At 41.3% G+C, this 20,301-nt stretch overlaps 1 protein-coding gene across 2 annotated transcripts in view; it reads right to left on the bottom strand.

Annotated features, from left to right (window-relative positions):
- LOC118427419 overlaps window positions 1-7,451 on the bottom strand; it is a 33,350-nt gene extending 25,899 nt beyond the window's left edge. For both annotated transcript variants that reach the window (XM_035837218.1, XM_035837219.1), the window contains exon 1: window positions 7,067-7,451. In XM_035837218.1, coding sequence (XP_035693111.1) covers window positions 7,067-7,145 — 79 coding nt within the window. In that variant the 5' untranslated portion in view covers window positions 7,146-7,451. The remainder of the gene's footprint in view (window positions 1-7,066) is intronic.
- Between the last annotated feature and the right edge of the window lie 12,850 nt (window positions 7,452-20,301).

Genomic DNA, 20,301 nt, shown 5'->3' with positions numbered 1-20,301 from the left:
ACGTATATCGCGGGGCCCTGTCACACATACGGGCAGGTAACTTGACGACAGTACAGCCCCAGGTGCTAGATCGTAATTCCACCTGATTAGGCCGGTTTAAGTGCAACATATCAGATGTCACTAACGCATCAGGTGACAAATTCACGATCGATAATTTCTAAAATTCTCTAATCGGCCGAAAATAGCCGATGTTTCTGTTTACGCATTGTTATAGCCGCTCATGTCTAGACCAGCAAGACAATATCAAAATTGGCGAGTATGGGGCGTCACGAGTGCAGTGGTTATAACGTATAAGCAAACATTGGCTGAAACAAAATACCAAACGCGTACGGAATTGTATGTATACAGCAGATCATGTTGTCTTTGGAAGGTAGTTCAATGGACGTTGCGCTCGGGCTTCCCTATGCTGTTAAGTAATTAAACAATACCATAGCATGTCCAGAAAAAGGAACAGAAGGTGTAAAAACAGAACGTTCCGCTGCAGTACCAAGGAAAGCTGCTGCGAGGCTCCAAATCGACCTCGTACTTCGTTTTTCCAAGAACGACGCACATACTAGATACAGGGGAAAATTCTTATTTGGGAAGCCCATTTTTCAGCACAATTTTTTTAATTACCCTGTACATTTCATTGTCTAAGTACCGCGGATTGCGGAATTTTGTAGGGTGATTCATCAACAAATTTGATTTCTAAGTCCTTTATCTAAAGGGGGATTGAACTACAAAAACAGGTGTTCTGGTTCTGCATATCATGTTTTTCTGAATCCTTCCGCCCTAACGTTAGTCTCCAAGCAGACCCTACGGTGCCTAAAGATAGTATCAAAGCTGGCAAAGGAGTATAACCGACACCAGGTGCCCGTTTGACTCTCTTTGGCCGGCTATCTCCCTTTGGCCGGCTGTACTCCTTTGCCAGATTTGATACTATCTTTAGGCCCCGTAGGGTCTGCTTGGAGACTACCTAACGTATCAGACTAGACTAGGAGGCAGTTAAATTAAACAACAGCAAACTTCTGATACAACCTCACCCCTATTTGCCCTTCGGATAAATTAGAGCTGGTTGCATCATTATGATATTTTATCACGAGCAATCGTTGGAAATCTTCAACTGGGGCGATATTAAAAATGTTAGGTCGATATCTTAATAGTACTTTTGTAACACGTTTCTGGATACTTGTACGTCAATTTATAGCCTAATATAATTGTTTTCGGTTGCGTCCCTCTCTTCTGTCTACATGCGACAACGCGATAACTCGAGAATGTCTGGATGTATTGTCTTCATATTTAGTATGTGTCTTCATATTTAGTATGTGTCTTCATATTTAGTATGTGTCTTCATATTTAGTATGTGTCTTCATATTTAGTATGTGTCTTCATATTTAGTATGTGTCTTCATATTTAGTATGTGTCTTCATATTTAGTATGTGTCTTCATATTTAGTATGTGTCTTCATATTTAGTATGTGGTTACTGCCTCACACTAATAGGCAGTTACATTATACAACAGCAAAATTCTGATAACCCTCTGATTAACCTCCGGATAAGTTGGAGCTGGTTGCATCATTATGATATTTTATCACGAGCAATCGTAGGAAATCTTCAACTGGAGCGATCGATGTTGGAAATGTTACGATGATCATAAAAGTACTTTTGTAACGTGTTTCTGGATACTTGTACGTCAATTTATAGCCTTATTAGCAACTTGATTACCTTCGCGAAGGAGGATTTTAATTGGGTGTCTCTCTCTAACTTTCTCTGTCTCTGTTGTCTGTCTATATTTGAACACGATGACTAGAGAATATCTGGACATATTGTCTTCTTATTTAGCATGTGGGTAGGTCTTTGGAGTGTGTATACGTCCTGCTTTCTGTTCTTTTTTGAGCTGCTGTATCTGTATCTATATAGCCGGTATGATCACCCTTCGGCGTAACACACCAGCTTCGCAGGCACGCGGCGCGGCAGCAGCTGGTTATACTACACTGAACGACCTGTCACACCTAACGTCTGCACATGTACCTGCAAACGTTCTTTAAAACTATCCAGAGAAGTTGCTCTTACTGTGCTTGGTGATAACAAATTCCACTCTACGATAGTTCTGGGCAAAAACGAATCGACTTAGGTCTTTTCACTCCCTTGGGAATAAATAGTTAAGTTCAAAATAATATCTCATCATTCTCAAACATGGGGAGGCCGAGGTGGGGGGGGGGGATCACAAATGGTTGCTTTCTTTAATAAGTTGGGATGAAACTTAACAAATTTGGTTGATTTTGTATTCATAAAATTGTGGCCTCTTAGAAAATTTGCAAAAGTATATAAAATAATATGTATATAAATGAATTTATCACATGAGCACATCTTAAAGTTCACTTCAGGTGTAAACACGTTTTAACACAAACAAATTGTTATTGTACATTCTTGACAAAATGAGTCTGTACCGGATCAAAGACAAACATGTAAAGCGTTCAGCAACGTAAGGTCACGCAGCAAATACTTCGAAAAACATCTGCATCGCTACAAGTGCTCGTGAGCGCGTGTGTTTGAATATGTAAACCGGTACTGATTGGTCTGGTCCCTTCAGGGAGAGCGGAAAATATCAGGTTGGCCTTTAGCAGACTTAAGAAGTCTGTGTTGAGGAAAGTGCACGTGGCATCGCGGCGATAATGGTAGATGTTCCGGGCTTTAACGGATGGAGCAGACGATCACTTGTAACGATCTCCCCAAGCTGATGCAGCAGACGTTAGACATCGTTTCTAGACATTAGGGTAGTAGAATGGGCGGCCGAGGGCACAGCTGGATGTAATGTATTACCTCGGGACGTCGTTTTGCACCACAGTCTATTACTCATTCCCTCTACACTTCATTCCACTAGAGTTGCGACTTTGGTGCGACCTCGTTGCGACCGGTCCCTGACATTTGACATATCGCTCAGCGAATTTCAAAGATAAAACATACCAAAACATAAATACAATCTATTCAGGCATTCTAGAGGCGTGCTGTCGACCATCCACAAACATACATACACCCACACGTACACGCAAACGGAAACGAAAACATACCCTTTTTTGAACCGGTAAAAAAAATCTTTTCACGCTTTGTGTTTTTTTGCCTTTTGAGTAATAGTTGTAAATTCTGCTTGATATTCTAATCATGAAGTAAAGAGTTAGACAAATTCAAGGTCAAGCTTAAGGTCGCAGCGTTAGCCCAGCCTGATCGCCGTCTGGGGGAATGGAGCCCTTGCCACGAAGGCACTGTACAAGACCCGCCCCCCTCCCCCATCATTCCACTACGCTCTTACTGCGACATAAAACGGATGTGTAACCTTCGATCTAATACTGGGTATATCATAAATTATAAGAAAGTGTGGCTGAAAAGACTACAAAACACACAAAGCGTAAAAAGATTTGGCTTTTTTCTATAAATTCGTCGAGCGATCTGTCAAATTTTGGGTCGCAGAGAGAGCGCGGCGAGAACGCCATCCCAGTTGAAAGGGGGTAAAACTGACAACATGTAATTTTCAAGTTTTGAAATGTTTTTTGAATGCTGCATTTGTGTGGGTAATAACTGATGAACAATGAATGTAATAGGTGGAAAATGTTGCAGATATTTTTTAATGAAATAAACACATAGATGTTTGAAAACTGTTCCAAATAAAGAGATCTTTGTATAGTCTCTTTCAAAATGTTTTCAAAATATCTGAATAAATTCGAATTTTCACTCTTTTTTTTCTTTGATCAGTTGTGATAGATATTCTACTGCTCGATGTTGCAAACATTGTTTAAAACTCTCGCGGTGACTTCGGATGGACACCAGGTGATGTATCATGTCCAATTTATGGGCCATACAGCTCCAATTCGTGGCGTTCAATGGTCGCCCGAACAGTCTTCATACAGTAGAAAGGACCAAAATGATGTGATGGGATGTGATACTATGTCTCGGGTAGACGCTGTTATCGCCAGGTGTTTTCTCGCAATGTTTTCAGAGATAAGGCCCTGCCTCGTAGCCCCCAGATTTTCTCTCATGTCTGGCTCTCTGCCGGAAATTGTGCGCCGTTATCTTTCAGAGCGGCCTCGCTCTAAGACTTCAAGTCTGAATACTTTTGTCTCGGGAATATCACAGGTCATCTCCAGTTCAAGTCAAACTTTTCTTTTTTATGTCTCCTCTTTCTGCCTCATGTCTAGAAAGATGTGACCGATAAGAAAATAAAGCCAAAACTGTACTTGAGACCACTTCTGCATGAAAACAATCATGCAGGACTGCTAGTACTGCAACGCTTTACTTGTTCTTTCCATTGAATACAAGAATTAAGAAACACATACACCGTGAGAATTTTTGTTTTTCTTAAGCTGTGACTGTACACGTATTACTTAATTGACTAGCCTAAGTATCAGCCTGGTTAGTTTACCGGGGCTACCAGTAGGATTGGACCCCCGGTAAACTACCCAGGCTGATACTTAGGCTGTTCGTGGGCGTATTATTTTGATACAGCACCCACTAAAGGTTATGTAAACAATAAATTCAAAGATCAAAGATGAAAAAAAAGATGTTGATGAAAAAAATAAATGTCCACACTATGGACAGAGGGGAGAAGCTATTGTTGATTATGTCTAATTGTAGAAATTGTTTGACCTTAAGAGATAAGATATCAGGTGTCCATGACAGGTTTCCAAGAAATGTGTGGGTACAGATTAAAGACGCCTCTGTCAGTCATCTAGGGGTATCAGAATTGAATCGTCAGGTGTGGAATCGGAGGCTAGGCTCTGCCTATGGCTTATATTAGATCCGGGGTGCGAAAGCGATATGTTATGGCAGTGCGTGGGCTTTGCTATGTCTGTGTATAGAAAGATAAACCGATGAATCAAGAGTTGACGATATCATGATACACTATGTTTTAAATTGTCCTGGACTACACATTGACTATCCTGTATTGTTTTTTTTTAAACGTATGATGTTCCCCAAAATTTTGTATTTGATTGTGCAGATATTTACAGATTGTGCGTACCGAGATAGCTGAATTTTATACCAACTATATGCGACTGCCCCGGGCCCAATGACGAAAGTCGCAGTTTGCGATCGTATGGCGGTAGTACGACTGTAGCCGAGCCTTTATAGTAGCAAACAAACATAAGGATCTTCCCACGACTTTACTCCGACCACTCTCCAACCAAGTTCGGCGCTGAGCTAGGAGTAGCCGAGGATCCAGCCTATACTAGCTAAAAGTAGCTATGGTTTGCGTGATGTGTCACGCTATGAGGCGGTTATTGGGCATTTAATACAAACACGCAAATTGGGTTGGAAATTTCCCGAGCAGCCTTCGTAAACCCTGCTTCACCTATTGGGTCAATTAGTCCTAACTCTTAGTGAGCAATTGAGCTGGTTTCAATCATGATGTTTCTGTTTCTGAAAATCAACAGATTATATCGACACGAGTTTTGGGGCTTACAAGAAAAGAACAAGAGCGAAGTAGAGGAGAGTTGATCATTTTTACCAAGCTTCTACGGCCAAACTTGGTCTAAAACAGAGGCAGTTTACAGGTTGTTTACATGACGATAGAATTCTACAACGCCAGTACGGGTATCGCATATACTCCACCAAACAGAATCCTCTGTAGCGAAATGGACCATTGTTTTGAGCATTGCCTATTTATAAGTTTTTCACAGATGATTAGGTCCAGTTTCAGGTCCGTACCTGGACCTAACCCTCTGGACATGAACAGTACTCGTACCTGAATTTTCTGTACCGGTACCCGCCCCTACTCCCAACCATGGGAGTGGCAAAGGGCCAAAAGTTGGCCGCTTTCTCTGTACCCCCAGGGCTCACGTGGGGAAAGTGGTTGTACACGTCCCCACCAAGACGAGGTAATCAGAGGTTAGGCTCCATCTGTTTTTTAAACGTTTTTTAGTCGTTTTTATCGGGGTTTCTATTTTGTATTGTACCTTGTATTGTCAAAACCTACCTGGCGTACTTTAAGAAAAATGACAAAATAGAAAGCCCGATAAAAACGACCAAAAAACACGTTAAAAATAGCCTGAGCCTAATCTCTGTGTGGAGAGTAAGAATCATCTCGTGATCTTTGACCCATGTGTGTCCTACTTTCTTGCAATGGCCGGCCATTTTTTTCTTAAATCAGGGTCAGTGAGAAATATACCTTCCCGACTGGCGTTCGATAAGTTCTGCGTCGCTATCAAATAAACAAAACAAGTCTCGATTTCTAAGAAATTAAAGATGTTCACACATTCTCTGATGTTAGGTGATCAATAAAGTGTGACATATGTGGTATAGTACAACATGTGTCCCTAGAATTTAGGGATTTTATTCTTAGCTTTACGTAGGTGGAATTGAGTCGTGCGGTGTGAAAATTAGCCTGGTTACCAAACCCCAGCCCGATCTCAAAGTATCTATCGTGCACTGACACAAAAGATGTTTTTGAGGTTGGGGTATGGTATCCAAGCTATGTGAGAATAAGACCATTCATTATACTCGCATACGTACCCCGGCGAGTTCGATAAAGAACAAAGAGACAGTACATTATCACCAAGCACGCAGCCAAGCAATTAACCCGCCGCCACGTTACGAACGGGAGACGCAAATAAAAAAAATCGTCTGCCTTCGTCTCATATGCGTGCGGGCATGACATGACTACGCTGGGGGGAAACCTTTGGTTTTTCTCGCATTGCCGGTAGCTCTAACATAACGATTCAGGCTGTTACTGTGTTCAAGGTGTCAGACCCATATCGATTACCCCGGATCCCAAAACATGTTATCTTTAACAGTGCATCTTCTAGAGATAAATACAGGTCAAACATGGCCGTTTGTTTTTCACCTGTCTGACCGCGTTCATGTAGTTACCGCAGCGCAGCATGACGGCGCCGGTTCGGAAGGTTTTCCCCGGCGGGTAGACTTGATACACATCCCGTCTCACAGACTATCTCATAACATAGATTCGGTCTCCTGCCGCACATATGTCATACACGGTAAGTAACGGCGCCGACCTGTTGCTCTTTACACTGCCTAGCTACCCCCCCCCCCCCCCTCCCTTAAGAGATCCCCACCTGTAGCTACACGGCTGTACGCACCTGCCAGCGGGCTGGGAGCGCTGAGGGCGATCAGGAGCAGCAACAGGTTGCAGGAGCGGAGGTCGGCTGTCCCAGACATCGGGGTACGTCAGACGTGACAGCGGTACTTAGAGCTCCATTCTCCCCTCGCGATCGACACAGAGTGTATGTGCGAGAGGCAAGCTGTGGACTGCAGTACGCACACCTACACACCTCGCCGCCGCGCAACCAATCCGCTGAATTGAAAGACCTCGACGCTCTTAGATACGTACGGGGTGGAGCCCCTGTCGGTGCTACAGGCTTTTCTGTAAGCTGTGCCTCCTACATATGTAAGTATTCTGGCCAAAAGAGAGCATGGATTCGTTCAAAACGGACAGACTTGCGTGCAGGGACCAACCAAGCAGTACGTCACGTGATATATGCGGGGTAAACAGTACTAGTGGGCGGGGCCTTACCGCAGGTGAGATAATTGTCATGTGGCGACAACAGCAATTGTTCGAACGACCTTGAAAAAGAGATCAAATTTATCGTACGCTCGCTTGCTTTTTCCGAGTCCTAACAAAATGTTACATATTGGATTTCGAATCAAGAGGTATTATAAGAATTTTTTTCTTACATATACACCCATACATGAGTGTTGATGATAATTTGTGTACACAAAAAGAAACCCCCTCGAAGAAAATGAGACATTCCGGTCAGTGACCGCGGTCGTTACGTGAGAGTGCTCGAGCACCGGCACGTATTTTATCTGCTGCATAATATTATACTAGTAGAAGTCACTGAACCCGAAGCTGAAGCGGACATGTACAGAACGTAATAATATGTCCCGAGGTGTCCGCTGGCTGTTTGTCAAACAAACGGAGTGAATACTGTGACCTCACTTCGTGATTTCAGACTTTATGTATGTATTTGTATGCAAGGCTTCATCTGTATCTGTATGTTATTGTATCTGTTTATGTATTTGTATAAACTGTATGTTTTTAATTGTCTGAGCCCTGGAAGATTAGCTCAATCTGAGCTAAATGGTGTCCAAATAAACCCATAATACCGCCATGAAGGGTTCGTGTTGTTTTTTCTGTATAACCTGTATTTCAGGTGAAATCCTAGCCATGATTCACCATACACCCTCCGGCATGTGGGGACCCACATTCATTCTGGGAACACCGGTCACACACCACAGCTTCGTTCGTTCACTCGGGATCAAAGGACTAAGTCAAAATCCTAACTCACCCAGTTAACAGAGATAGAACTTTATAGCACGACAATTGTATATGATACAATGTATGGCAACAACTATTACACAAAATACAAAACAGAGGTATAGGATACAGCTTAGCAACCTAGTTAACATAACAATAAGGGCTAACATAGATCTAATTCTTTGGTATAGTATTACAATGGAGCAGGCTAATAATTAGTTACGGTATTCTTTCTAATAGCAGAGCAATCCTCGATATATTTGCCTATTTTTACATTTATTTTATGGGAGTTCTGACATCTAAAGGTATATACAAATGGGTTTGTGGCATCGAGTTTCTTGAAATATGTTGTACTTGATTCGAGAAATATGAATAATTCATTACGTAAACTAGCGTATCTAGAACGTTCCATTATAAAGTGAAATTCATCTTCAATATGCTTTGGGCAGAATGGACAGAACCTTTGGTCAGGGGCTATATTGTAGTATCTGCCTGTTTCAATATTCAATTTATGGCTACTGATTCTTAACTGAGTTATTGCTGTACGAATTTCAAAGTTATTTATATCATTAAGATATTTTTCTTGTTCATAAGATTCTTTTGATTTGCTAAGAAAAGTATGCCCCAAACGGCGAGTCACACCAAATTGCTTCCTTTGTTGAGTAAACCGTAGTCCATTGTGTCTTCATCTGAGTCAGTATCTGTGTCACACGTGTACGGATGTAGTTACACCGTGATCTGTGTTGTGGTGTCAACTTAAGTAGTGCAACGAAGGTCGCGCGTGGCAACACGTTTTTGTATTCTGTGTCTGACTCTCTGCAAGATTACTACAAATATAGGGTGATGGGGGAGGGGTGGTTTGCGGTAATACAAATACGGCAGTACATTAACTGACAGTCGTATGACTGATTATAAACGCACAAGAATGATAATAATGATATGTTTATTGCAAGTTCATGCCCGAGGGCTAATTGCAGGTACAAACAACATGTATAATAAGGAAAGTACAAAGGTGCTAGGAACTACATTCTATGACTATGCTGTGCTATTTAAGTGTACATTGTACTAGCTTTCTTGGGTTTGACTGCTTCTTTTTAGGTAGTGGTTGACGAATTTATAACAGAACCAATTAGAATTAAAAAGTTGTTGAACCCCATAAGAAACTCATTTAAACCACCGAATATTGTGTATCACTTGCAAAATATAATCTCGCCTTCAATATCACATTATCTATCATTATTCACAATGTTGCATTTGTGTTAAAGCCGGTATGAGACATAATCAATCACATGTCAGGTACTCTGACGTCACAGTGACGTAGGCTGCACAGTGGTAAACATGGTTACATGTTCTTGGATAGCTGCAACATCGTCATATGGTAGCCTTTGATACAAGATACTGATTTAATAGGCTATAGGAAAAGGGGGCCCTGTCGGGTAGTCCACGGGCTGTTTTTTGCACTTTCGAGCGTGCCCCCTAATCTACAAGCAGATCCTACAATGGCATAAAATAGCACCAAACTGTCCAAGGAGTGAAGTCAGCCAAGAGGCGTACATTTTCCATGTAGCGAAACACACTCCTAAGCCGGCTTCACTCCTCTGCCAACTTTCTCTATCTTATGCTACCATAGGATCTGCTTGGAGATTACGTGCCCCCTACGTGGCCCCGTGGTATACCGGTAAACCTTGCGGCTTCCGGGGTATTTTGGGGCCCTGCCGGGCACCGGGTTTCAATTTAAGTCGGACTTGAAATGAACCCTGGACCCTGTAACAAATAAATAGACGCCATGACCTACCCGTGGGGAACACATACAGAGGGTACCCTCTCCCCGAATCCGGCAGTCCACCGAGACAAATAGGTGGCTTTGGGCTATATGGGGCTATATCCCTGACGGGCACCGGTGCAAATTGGGATTTAAGCCTTGCTATGAATGTTCATCTGTGTTTGTAAATCACATCATAAAAAGACAACTGGATACGTCTCAATGTTGGTCAGATAAATCCTGGTGACCTAGTAGTTGTACCTACAGGCATGTGGTGGGTGCTCCATCCTGCTCAAGGCAAAAGCCATTACATCATGGATGACATCCGCGCGCATCAATTTTCGACCGTTTCCAAAAAAAGAAGTTTTCAACCATGCAAAATATATGCGGCAGATTTGAATGTATGTATATATTCTAGAAAACACATACTGATGTCATAGAATGGCAACGTCAATTTCAAGGTCGGAGAGGAAGAACAAAAAATTAGTCTTTTGTTCGGTTATCCATACTCTGCATTTGGTCATTTGGTCTACCGTACTGAGCGCTTTTTAAGGCAATTTTTTTGGGCAAACTTTGTATTCCCACGCTTGCATTAGTTTGGGGGTTCCTAGGGATGTCATGCATATAATCAAATCAACATGGACCTACTGTAAATCTTGGAATGTTCGCGGTGGTTTTACTCTCACGGTGACCGCTGTATTGTTAAACACAGAAATCGATGAGCATCGAATTAAATACAGCGCAGGAATTTCTTATCAGACACAAAATTAAGCGAACAATTATTCTAAGTATATTTGAATGCACCCTATTTCTAGATTACGCCGCGACACTACTGATCACTCCTCGTATGAAAGGACACAACAACAACAACAACAACAACTGACGAATATGTTTTCAACAAAGATAATCAGAAACTGATACTGTAGATCTAACAATTTTTGTTAAGGCAATGATCTGTTTTGTTGCTTACTAATTTTAGCAATTGTTAAAGAAATAACACGCCACAAATTCGTTTCATCCATCTGTTGTTTTTTATTATATTTTGCAAGGACGTTTTATAACGTTTTAAACGTTTTATAACGTCCTTGATATAACGTCCTTGGCGCGGGTGGCGTTTCATATGTCTAGTGGCATACTAGTATCTTGAAGACTAATTCTGTATTCTATCCCAGTTCTTGTGATATATCAACGACAATTAAAGAGGAAAAAAACGGGCTACGACTGACTGCCGTACGTGCCGTTTCATGCAAATTTGGGAGTGACGTAATAGGGTTAACTCATTGAACTAGAAATATGATTTGGCTTCTTCATTCACACGGAATTCCTGCTATTACTACATTCCTTTTTTACATTTTGACCCGGATATTTGACAGAATAAGGTTTCGACCGCATTGAATAAACATTAAGCGGCAAAAATCTCACTACACGTAGAAGTGAGATACACAAGTTTAATTTCCAAAATGTATAATTTTGTATAATTTTCTAATGATGGTTTTACATTATAGATCATATCACAATTATAGAGTCATAACTTTAACAAATGTAATGTTGGTCGTTTCGCGGTTTTTATCCTATAGCTGTGTAAAGGGTGTTGGGCAATATCCGCATTCACTAGGATTCAGTTTGTACTGATTGAATTTTACGCAAGTTGAGTTGCTGCCAATACACAAAATTCAATACGTTAAACCCTTTATAAGTGCGGCATGCATACATCAGTCATCTGCGCCTCTCACTGGGGTCAATACAGAACTGACACCTTTTTACTTTGAAGACGTCTGGAAGAGGCTCTAAGTAGTCTTGGTGACGCCAACGTTCATTTCTTAAAGTGCATTCCCCATTTCCTGCGTGCTTTCTTTAGATAAGGGCTTAATTCAATTGAAAGCGTATTTTTTCTCACCCCAATGCTTCTGCTGAAAGTGCTCAAAATGTTAAAGTGTCCTTTATTCGAAATAAAATCTGTGAAAAAATACAGACAATTTCATGTATGGAGAGCTAGAGCGGCGGTTCAAAACACTCTCTGATTCCAACTGAATAAGATCAGTACCCAAACACACTCCTAGGCCGGCTTCACTTCTCTGCCAGCCTTTGATACTATCTTATGCTACCGTAGGATCTGCTTGTATATTCATGGCCAATTACATGTGCCTTGAAGTTCAGAGGTACGGTGAATAAGGTGGAAAAGGTTACATTCGTTATCATATAGAGCCGTTGCCTAAAACGGTTCTCCATCCAATGTTGGGAGAGAACCCTGTGGTCCTTGTAATTGTTTTCGAGGCCCATTTCGCTTCGAATCACCCAACTGTAATCGCCATGAGAAAACCTGGTGTGATTTTCAAACTCAAAGGATCACCACTGGCACAGGCATGCATATGGCGATCACTTATGTGCCTTTTCTCCGTATATACACGACTGTTTAAAGGTGGCATCTCACTGCACTTGGGGCACCGGTGCGACACTGCGGGTTCGTTCACTGCGGTAATGTTGCGTTGTTTTCGCCGATTAATGCATATTGCGTAATACGTAAAAGTATGACTCAGAAGACAACAAAACGTAAAAAAATTCATCCTTTAATTATCTCTGAAATTGGTTGAGTATCTTTCGAACCCCGCAGTGCCACACCGGTGCATCAAATGCAGCGAGCTACCACCTTAACTGCCATTATTTACTTTGGCTTATTTCAAATAAGCAAGAGACAGTTTGCTTGCCCAGAAGAGCAAGTTCACCATGGGGGGAAATCTGATGGAACACGAATCCAGACGTTGCAAAATAATCAAACTACAACAAGATAAATAGTACGGTGGGAAAGTTCTTCTGAGCATGACCTACAAGAGAACAAAAACAAATCATGGCCACAAGTTGGGCTGAGCTGCATTATCACGTTTGCCAGACTGTTAATGCTATAAGAACCCGCAGGAGTTCAAAAAAGGATAACACATAAGCCCGTCCAAGCCACCATGACTTGGCTGCGTATTATCCTCTCAATGCGCTTTCATTGAGTGATTGTTTGGTTAAATCGTTCTCCTCGGGCGATGCGAACACATTTGTCAACATTGCCATTGTCAGAGTAAAACAGGATTGGTTATATCCCATACATCCCATTTTTAGCCCTACAAAATTGTTTTGAAAACTCGTGCTAACTACAAAAAGATGGGGAACAAAACTTGACCCATTTTCACCAAATGTTTATTGAACCTCTAACCTGTAAAAAAGGGATAACACCCCCCCCCCGCTATCTAATTTTTTTTAACAATATGTGTTTATGAACCTCTTACTGGGAACACAATGTGATAACCAACAAAAAATCTGACCATACATACAGAAATATTGTAATGGGACTATATTTCATCAATTGAATTATTGGGCCTAGATCCTTAAAAAGGCATTGTCTAGAAGACTGCCTCTAGCAGTCGGTTTCCAGCATTTTTGGCAAAAATGGATTATATCTAAACATCACAACATAGATCCTCAAAGTCAATTATTCAAAGTGCCGATTTAGAGATTTGTGGTATTTGATTCTTAATTGATATAGTAATTACTAAGGTGACAGCTAAATGCATTCGCAGTCACTAAAAGCAATGTCCATATGTATGAATGATACTTTAATGATCTATTTTTAATGAAAAAAAATGAATTGACGTAGGATATAACTAAGGATATATGAGAGGATATAGAACGGCATTCTGATGATGTATGATCAAGTGCTGTCGCCTGTATCAAATCCCTTTATTGGATGGGATTAGGGGCACGTAAAGACAGATTAGCTAGAACCACAGGAGCATCGCCGTGGGAGCACAGGCGTCTTAAGCTGGTATATCTCACTGCACTTAGGGCGCCGGTTCGGCACTGGGGGGTCGAAAGATTACTCAACGAATTTCAGAGATAAAGAAGAAATTCGTTTCGTGTATTTCACAGTCTTCAAAGCCAAACTTGTACGTATTATGCAATGTCTAAATTATAAAGACATCGGTGAAAATAACACAACAGCGCCACAGTGAACGAACCCCGCAGTGCCGCACCGGTGCCCCAAGCGTAGTGAGATACCAACCTTTGTGTTCTCGCGATTTTAGAAGACGCCATTTTGGCGGGCTGAAGTATGAGTTCATTATGCATCAACTACATGTGCAAATATCTCGCAATGGTGCTCAAGTGACCAGCATTTGCACATATATGGTATATTGAACAAATATCATCATATAGCCAGACGAAGTTGACCAATCAGAAGGCGCCATCTCAAATTGGTTATGACGCCGTAACACATAGGATTGTCGCGAGCCGGGTGTTAAATGAATTTACAAGTATAGTATCAGAGGATCTATGCGTCATACAGGAATTTGTATGTCTCATACGGGTTAGTTAGGATAGGCTAATGACTAATTGCATCGTTCACTTCGCTTCGCTCACTCGGTGGATTTATTTGGTGGTTATAGCAAATGACCGGGCCTTATGACACCATATACACCTTGTTTGAGGCAAGTCATTAACCGTTTATCATTAACTGCATATGTATGATTTTATCTCTAACGAAATTCTACAAAATGTCGTTTGTATTCATAATAATGGAGTCAAATGAAATGCTAAACCCTTGATTATTTCCCTGTGCATTTCCACAACTCCCTCCATATCAGAAACTCTGTTACTGGTCCACATATATTACCTCTTGATAAATGTTACCAGACGAAACCTACCCGAATTAGCATTGCTGATATTAATCAACATGAGAACGCGGCAACCAACTGTAAGTAATATAGAAGGGGAGTAAATGTAGCCAAGGGAATATAAACATAGATCGGACCATAAATAACAGAGAGATGATACACCGTGTGTGTAGGTGGGTGTCTTGATAATGGATTCGATGTAAATTTGTTATTTCTAGCTCAAGATTCATCTTCGTGAGGTGCTTCACATGCCATTAATAGATTTTTCTCCAGGTTTCTTCCGACCACGGAGGAACGTATAAGAGGATAACTACTTTAAATTTAGATTCGTGAGGTGCATTATGTTCTCATGCCATTAATAGATTTTTCGCCAGGTTTCTTCCGACCACGGAGGAACGTGTAAGAGGGTAACTACTTTAGATTCAACTTCGTAAGGTACATTATGTTCACCTGCCATTAATAGTTTTTTCTACAGGTTTCTTCCGTTCAGTCACGTATGCGTAAGAGGGTAACGACTTTACATCGTGACTAACTGGGTGCAAACGGCGTCGTGAGTTCATGTTAAAGTTCATGGGTAACGACACACGGTACCAACGCGAACGTATGGAATGCAACCCGGTGTATTCCGTTTCACCCGAGGTACCGCAAGTCGGATCGCCTAACGGTCGAACGTCGTGTTGTATTCTATTTATGTCATAACCAAGTCGAAAAACACTCTGATTTAATTGCCAAACTACTCATAAAAAGGATAAAATTTGACACATCAATTGTTTCAACCTTCGCCAACAGCTTTTTTCTTTAAAAACGTTGATTCGAGATAAATTCGAATGAAATAACTCAGTGGAGTGCGTGAATTGCCTTCTATTTTCTCAATGGAAGCTTGTGTGATACGTACGGAAAATTGTGTGATACGCACGGAAAATTGTGTGATACGCACGGAAAATAAACACCCGGCCCGGAACACCCGTATCGAAGTTTATCGCGGCCCAGGTATGACATAGAATTAGATATACCTTGCGGCCATGGCAAACGTACATCTAATAGTTGCCTGGGAATGCTTGCGATGTTTTTTTAACAATCTCTTCATCATTCATTGCACATTAGTGTTTGCCTCCAGCGTCAAACAAGATACACTGTTCTGTGTCACTGATCTAGTATAAATAAGCGGTTTATTAATGTCTAGGCTATACAGTTAGGCAGAAACGAATCAGAATAATGTTTGTCCCCTTTTTCATCATTCATATAAATGGTCGTCCACTGTCTAAACTGTTAGCATGATACGGTGTTCAAGGCGATCGAGAATTAAGGTACTTTGTACAATACAGGCACGTTGAAATGAATCAGAATAAAACTTTTCTTTTGAATTATTCATATCATGAGCCGCCTGTCTACTGTCAAAAACATTTAGACAAGCAATCTTTTCAAGGTTGACTACGCTAGCTACTGATCGAGAATTAGTGGTATATTTGTAGAGTGGGGGTAGGCAGCTCCGGGTGTTTATTTTCCGTGCGTATCACACAATTTTCCACCCATCGTCTCTTTAGACGGACGGAGGCCAATGATGGGGGTAGGCAGAGATGAAGCAGAATACTACATTTTTAGACTTAACGAATCCCCGGTACCGGTGGGACAGAGTTAGTAACTAACATGGGAGTCTATGATTTCTCCTAGCTTGATGTATCTTACCAATCTACAAAACTAATCCAATTAGCCTAGAATTTGGCTCAAATCCCATAAGTCCCTGGTTCGAGTGCCATGACATACGACTTTATACCATTGGAACATCCAGCAGCTTGTCTCGAATACGGAATTTCGTACCTATAGTTGTACTTTGTAGAATAGCTCAGTACCAAAAAACAACTAAATTACACCTACCAGTAGCCAGTTGACAGTAATGGCTGCCCGTTGCTTTGACCTCCACGTCCTTACCTACAACTTAATAGGGCTCTAATAGAGCATTCGTGGACTCGGCGATCAGAGTAATTACTAGTACCTCAGGTCATAGCTCAATAGTCTGTTCATTGGATTCCATGATTTCCATCCATGAGAAAGCCTACCTCCGGTCATATTTGTCCATGGGTTCGGATTAATGAGCGGAATGCATCAGAATTAGGCTTGGGAAAAGATGCTGTTTTCCGGCTTCGGTCATGAAAAGTTAGAGTAGGCAGGTAGGGATTCTCTTATTATGACCTCCATGAAATTTCATGGAGGTTACATTTTTACTAGCGTTTGTGTGGCTGTGTGTCTACTTGTCTGTCAACAGGATAACTCAAGAACGGCTGGGTGGACTGATTTCATACTTGGTGTGTTGGAGACGTTTGACAAACACTGGAAATGATTAAATTTTGGGCTACCCTAGAGACTTAGTACTGCAGCGGAACTTTCGGTTTTGATATCACGCGTTCTGAACAAGCTATGGACACGATTTCAGATGTTTGATAGCTCTTGCGCTCGGGAAGAAGTGACGTGAGTTTGGGCTCCCTAGTTTGTTCATTGTAATTATTTAGATATACATTGTAGAAAGCATACGAACTTTGATAAGCAATTCTTACATCAACTGTTGAAAGCTTTACAGGGTCTGTTTGAATTTCATATGTCAGGTCAGAGTTTTATGACCCTAGCTTTCCCGCGGTTGACGCAAAAAAGTGTTGGTTCTGCAGGTTTTGCCAGGGTCGGTCAGATAACTGAAAACGAAACGTTCTTTCCCAAGGCCCTAGATAGAAGGGTCTACGTTTACGTGAGGGCAGAGGAACGCAGGGTAAGTCACTTATTTGTTCAAAACACGTTTAACTTTCGGAGTAGAAAAGGTCGTACCGCGCACTCGTGACATAACCTCCTTCAAGACTTCGGTTCATCGGTACATTAAGGTAATCACTACCTTACATAAACCTTTAATAAGCCTTAAGTTTGCTAACCCCAGGATTGCCTCCAAAGAGACACAGCATTTTTCGACCTTCATGTTAAAGGCAGACTAGGAGAGACGTGTCCTAACTTGGAAATACCTTTTTCCCAAGGGCAGACGGTACTAGAATGTTAGTCTTGCCAACACCATAAAGTATATCCTGAATGTGCTCATGATTCGTAAATATGCCGATTATAGTTTACCCTAGCCTAGCTATATAGTGGGGTTTTTAGATAACACCGTGTGACATTGAGATAGTTCTCCTCTCTTTATGACCATGTTTTCTTCCAATCATTGCAGTGCGAGAGTTTTGAATAACGGTTGACGAATGTTACCTACAGTTAAGACGTGCATGGTTCATGGAGATAACGTTACGCAGGCCTCACAGCGGTGCCATAAAAGGGTTGAATTTCTGACTACAAGTACTTTTACATCATCCTGCCCCGAAGGTCTTGGGTAATAATACTGCAAAGTTGTGCAGATCTTTGAAGTGAAGCATTCGTATTTTCGTTGCTCCATAGAAGATGAACTTGAGCATGGATGTTGTGACATTGGCGACCTCTACAAGCGCTGTGGCTGATTGTGAATAGTAGTGCATGTCCTGTATGTCTTTTCGATATGTAGGGAGAACATTTGAAGAAAAAAAACCCTCTTTGAATTTCGGTACATACAGTTGCCGCTGAAACACAACACAGGGCATCTCTCTCTCTGTCTCTCTGTCTCTCTCTCGCTTTTTCTTTCTCTCTGTGTCTCTCTGTCTCTCTGTCTCTGTCTGTCTGTCTCTCTCTCTCTCTCTCTCTATATATATATATATATATATCTGTCTCTCTCTCTCTCTCTCTCTCTCTGTCTCACTCTCTCTACATATCTCATTTGTGTTTTCATTGCTTCATAGGAGATAAACTCAAAGAAGGATTTTAGCGCTATGGCGGATAGTGAACCAAGGTGCACGTACTGTCTGTCTTTTCATCATGTAGGGAGAACATTTGGAGAAAAACTGTTTGAATTTCGGTACATACAGTTGCCGCTGAAACAATACACAGTGCATCTCTCTCTCTCTCTCTCTGTCTCTCTCTGTCTCTCCGAGTCTCTCTCTCTCTCTGTCTCTCTCTCTCTCTGTCTGTCTCTCTCTCTCTCTCTCTGTCTCACGCTCTCTACACATCTCATTTGTGTTTTCATTGCTCTATAGGAGATGCAGTTGAAGACGGATACTAGCGCTATGGCGGATTGTGAATCATAGCGCACGTCCTATATGTCTTTTCAATATGTAGGGAGATCATTTGAAAAAAAAACTCTTGAATTTCGGTACATACAGTTGCCGCTGAAACACAACACAGGGCACCCCTCTCTCTCTTTGTCTCTCTCTGTCTCTCTCTCTGTCTGTCTCTCTGTCTGTCTGTCTGTCTGTCTCTCTCTATATATATATGTATATATCTTTGTTTTTATTGCTCTATAGGAGATGCACGGATGTCAGCGCTACGGCAGATGGTGAACCACGGTGCACGTCCTGCATGTCTTTTCGATATGTAGGGAGAACATTTGAAAAAAAAAAACTCTTTGAATTTCGGTACAGTTGCTGATGAAACACAACACTGGGCATCTCTTTCTCTCTCTCTCTCTCTCTCTATATATATATATATATATATATATATCTTTCTGTTTTTATTGCTACATAGGAGATGAAGTTGAAGACGGATATTAGCGCTATGGCGGATGGTGAAGCACGGTGCACGTACTGTCTGTCTTTTAATCTTGTAGGGAGACATTTGGAGAAAAACTGTTTGAATTTCGGTACAGTAGCCGATGAAACACAACTCAGGGCATATCTCTCTCTTTGTCTCTCTCTCTCTCTCTCTGTCTGTCTGTCTCTCTCTGTCTCTGTCTCTGTCTGTCTCTGTCTCTCTCTCAGTTTCTATTACTCCATAGGAGATGAACTTGAAGAAGGATGTCAGCGCTATGGTGGATGGTGAATCACGGTGCACATACTGTCTGACTTTTCAAATTTCTCAACCTCTCTATATCTCTAAATCTATATCTTTTTAATAAATTTTATATCTCTCTTTCTCCCCTCCCCCCTCTCTCTATATATAGAATTTTATAGAGAGAGACAGGGAGACAGAGACAGACAGAGAGAGAGAGAGAGAGATCTATCTATCTATCGGTCTGTCTGTCTGTCTGTCTGTCTCTCTCTCTCTATATATATATAGCTATCTCTTTCTATATATGTAGAGATAGATAGCTAAAGATAGATAGATAGAGTTATAAAAAGAAATGTAGATATAGATACATATACATTTGTATAGATAGATAGATATATAAAGAAACACACACATATATATATATATAATATCATGTATATATATATATATATAGAGAGAGAGATAGATAGATAAAGATATAGATATATATAACCTCGTCTATCATGTTTTCTATCTCCAGTTACCGTGAAGTGGGATATGATTTGTGGTATCGCCTGACCATGACTGATCATGTGAGAATCTCTTCTCCGGGACACCACTGGCCCTGGGTGTGTACTAAGCTCGCGACTGATGATATCCGTTCAGATATACTGGACAACGTGGTATCTCACTGCACGTGGGGCACCGGTGTGGCAGTGCGGGGTTCGGAGATGACTCAACGAATTTCAGAGATAGAGAACGAATTTTGTTACGTTTTGTGTATTTTGATGTCATCTAGGTCATACTTTTACGTATTACGCAATATATAAATTATAAAAA

This window comes from Branchiostoma floridae, chromosome 12 (genome assembly GCF_000003815.2).
Source record: "Branchiostoma floridae strain S238N-H82 chromosome 12, Bfl_VNyyK, whole genome shotgun sequence".
Taxonomy (NCBI): Eukaryota; Metazoa; Chordata; class Leptocardii; order Amphioxiformes; family Branchiostomatidae; genus Branchiostoma; species Branchiostoma floridae.
Note: the sequence above shows the minus strand (reverse complement) of the source record. Positions and strands in the feature narration are given on the sequence as shown.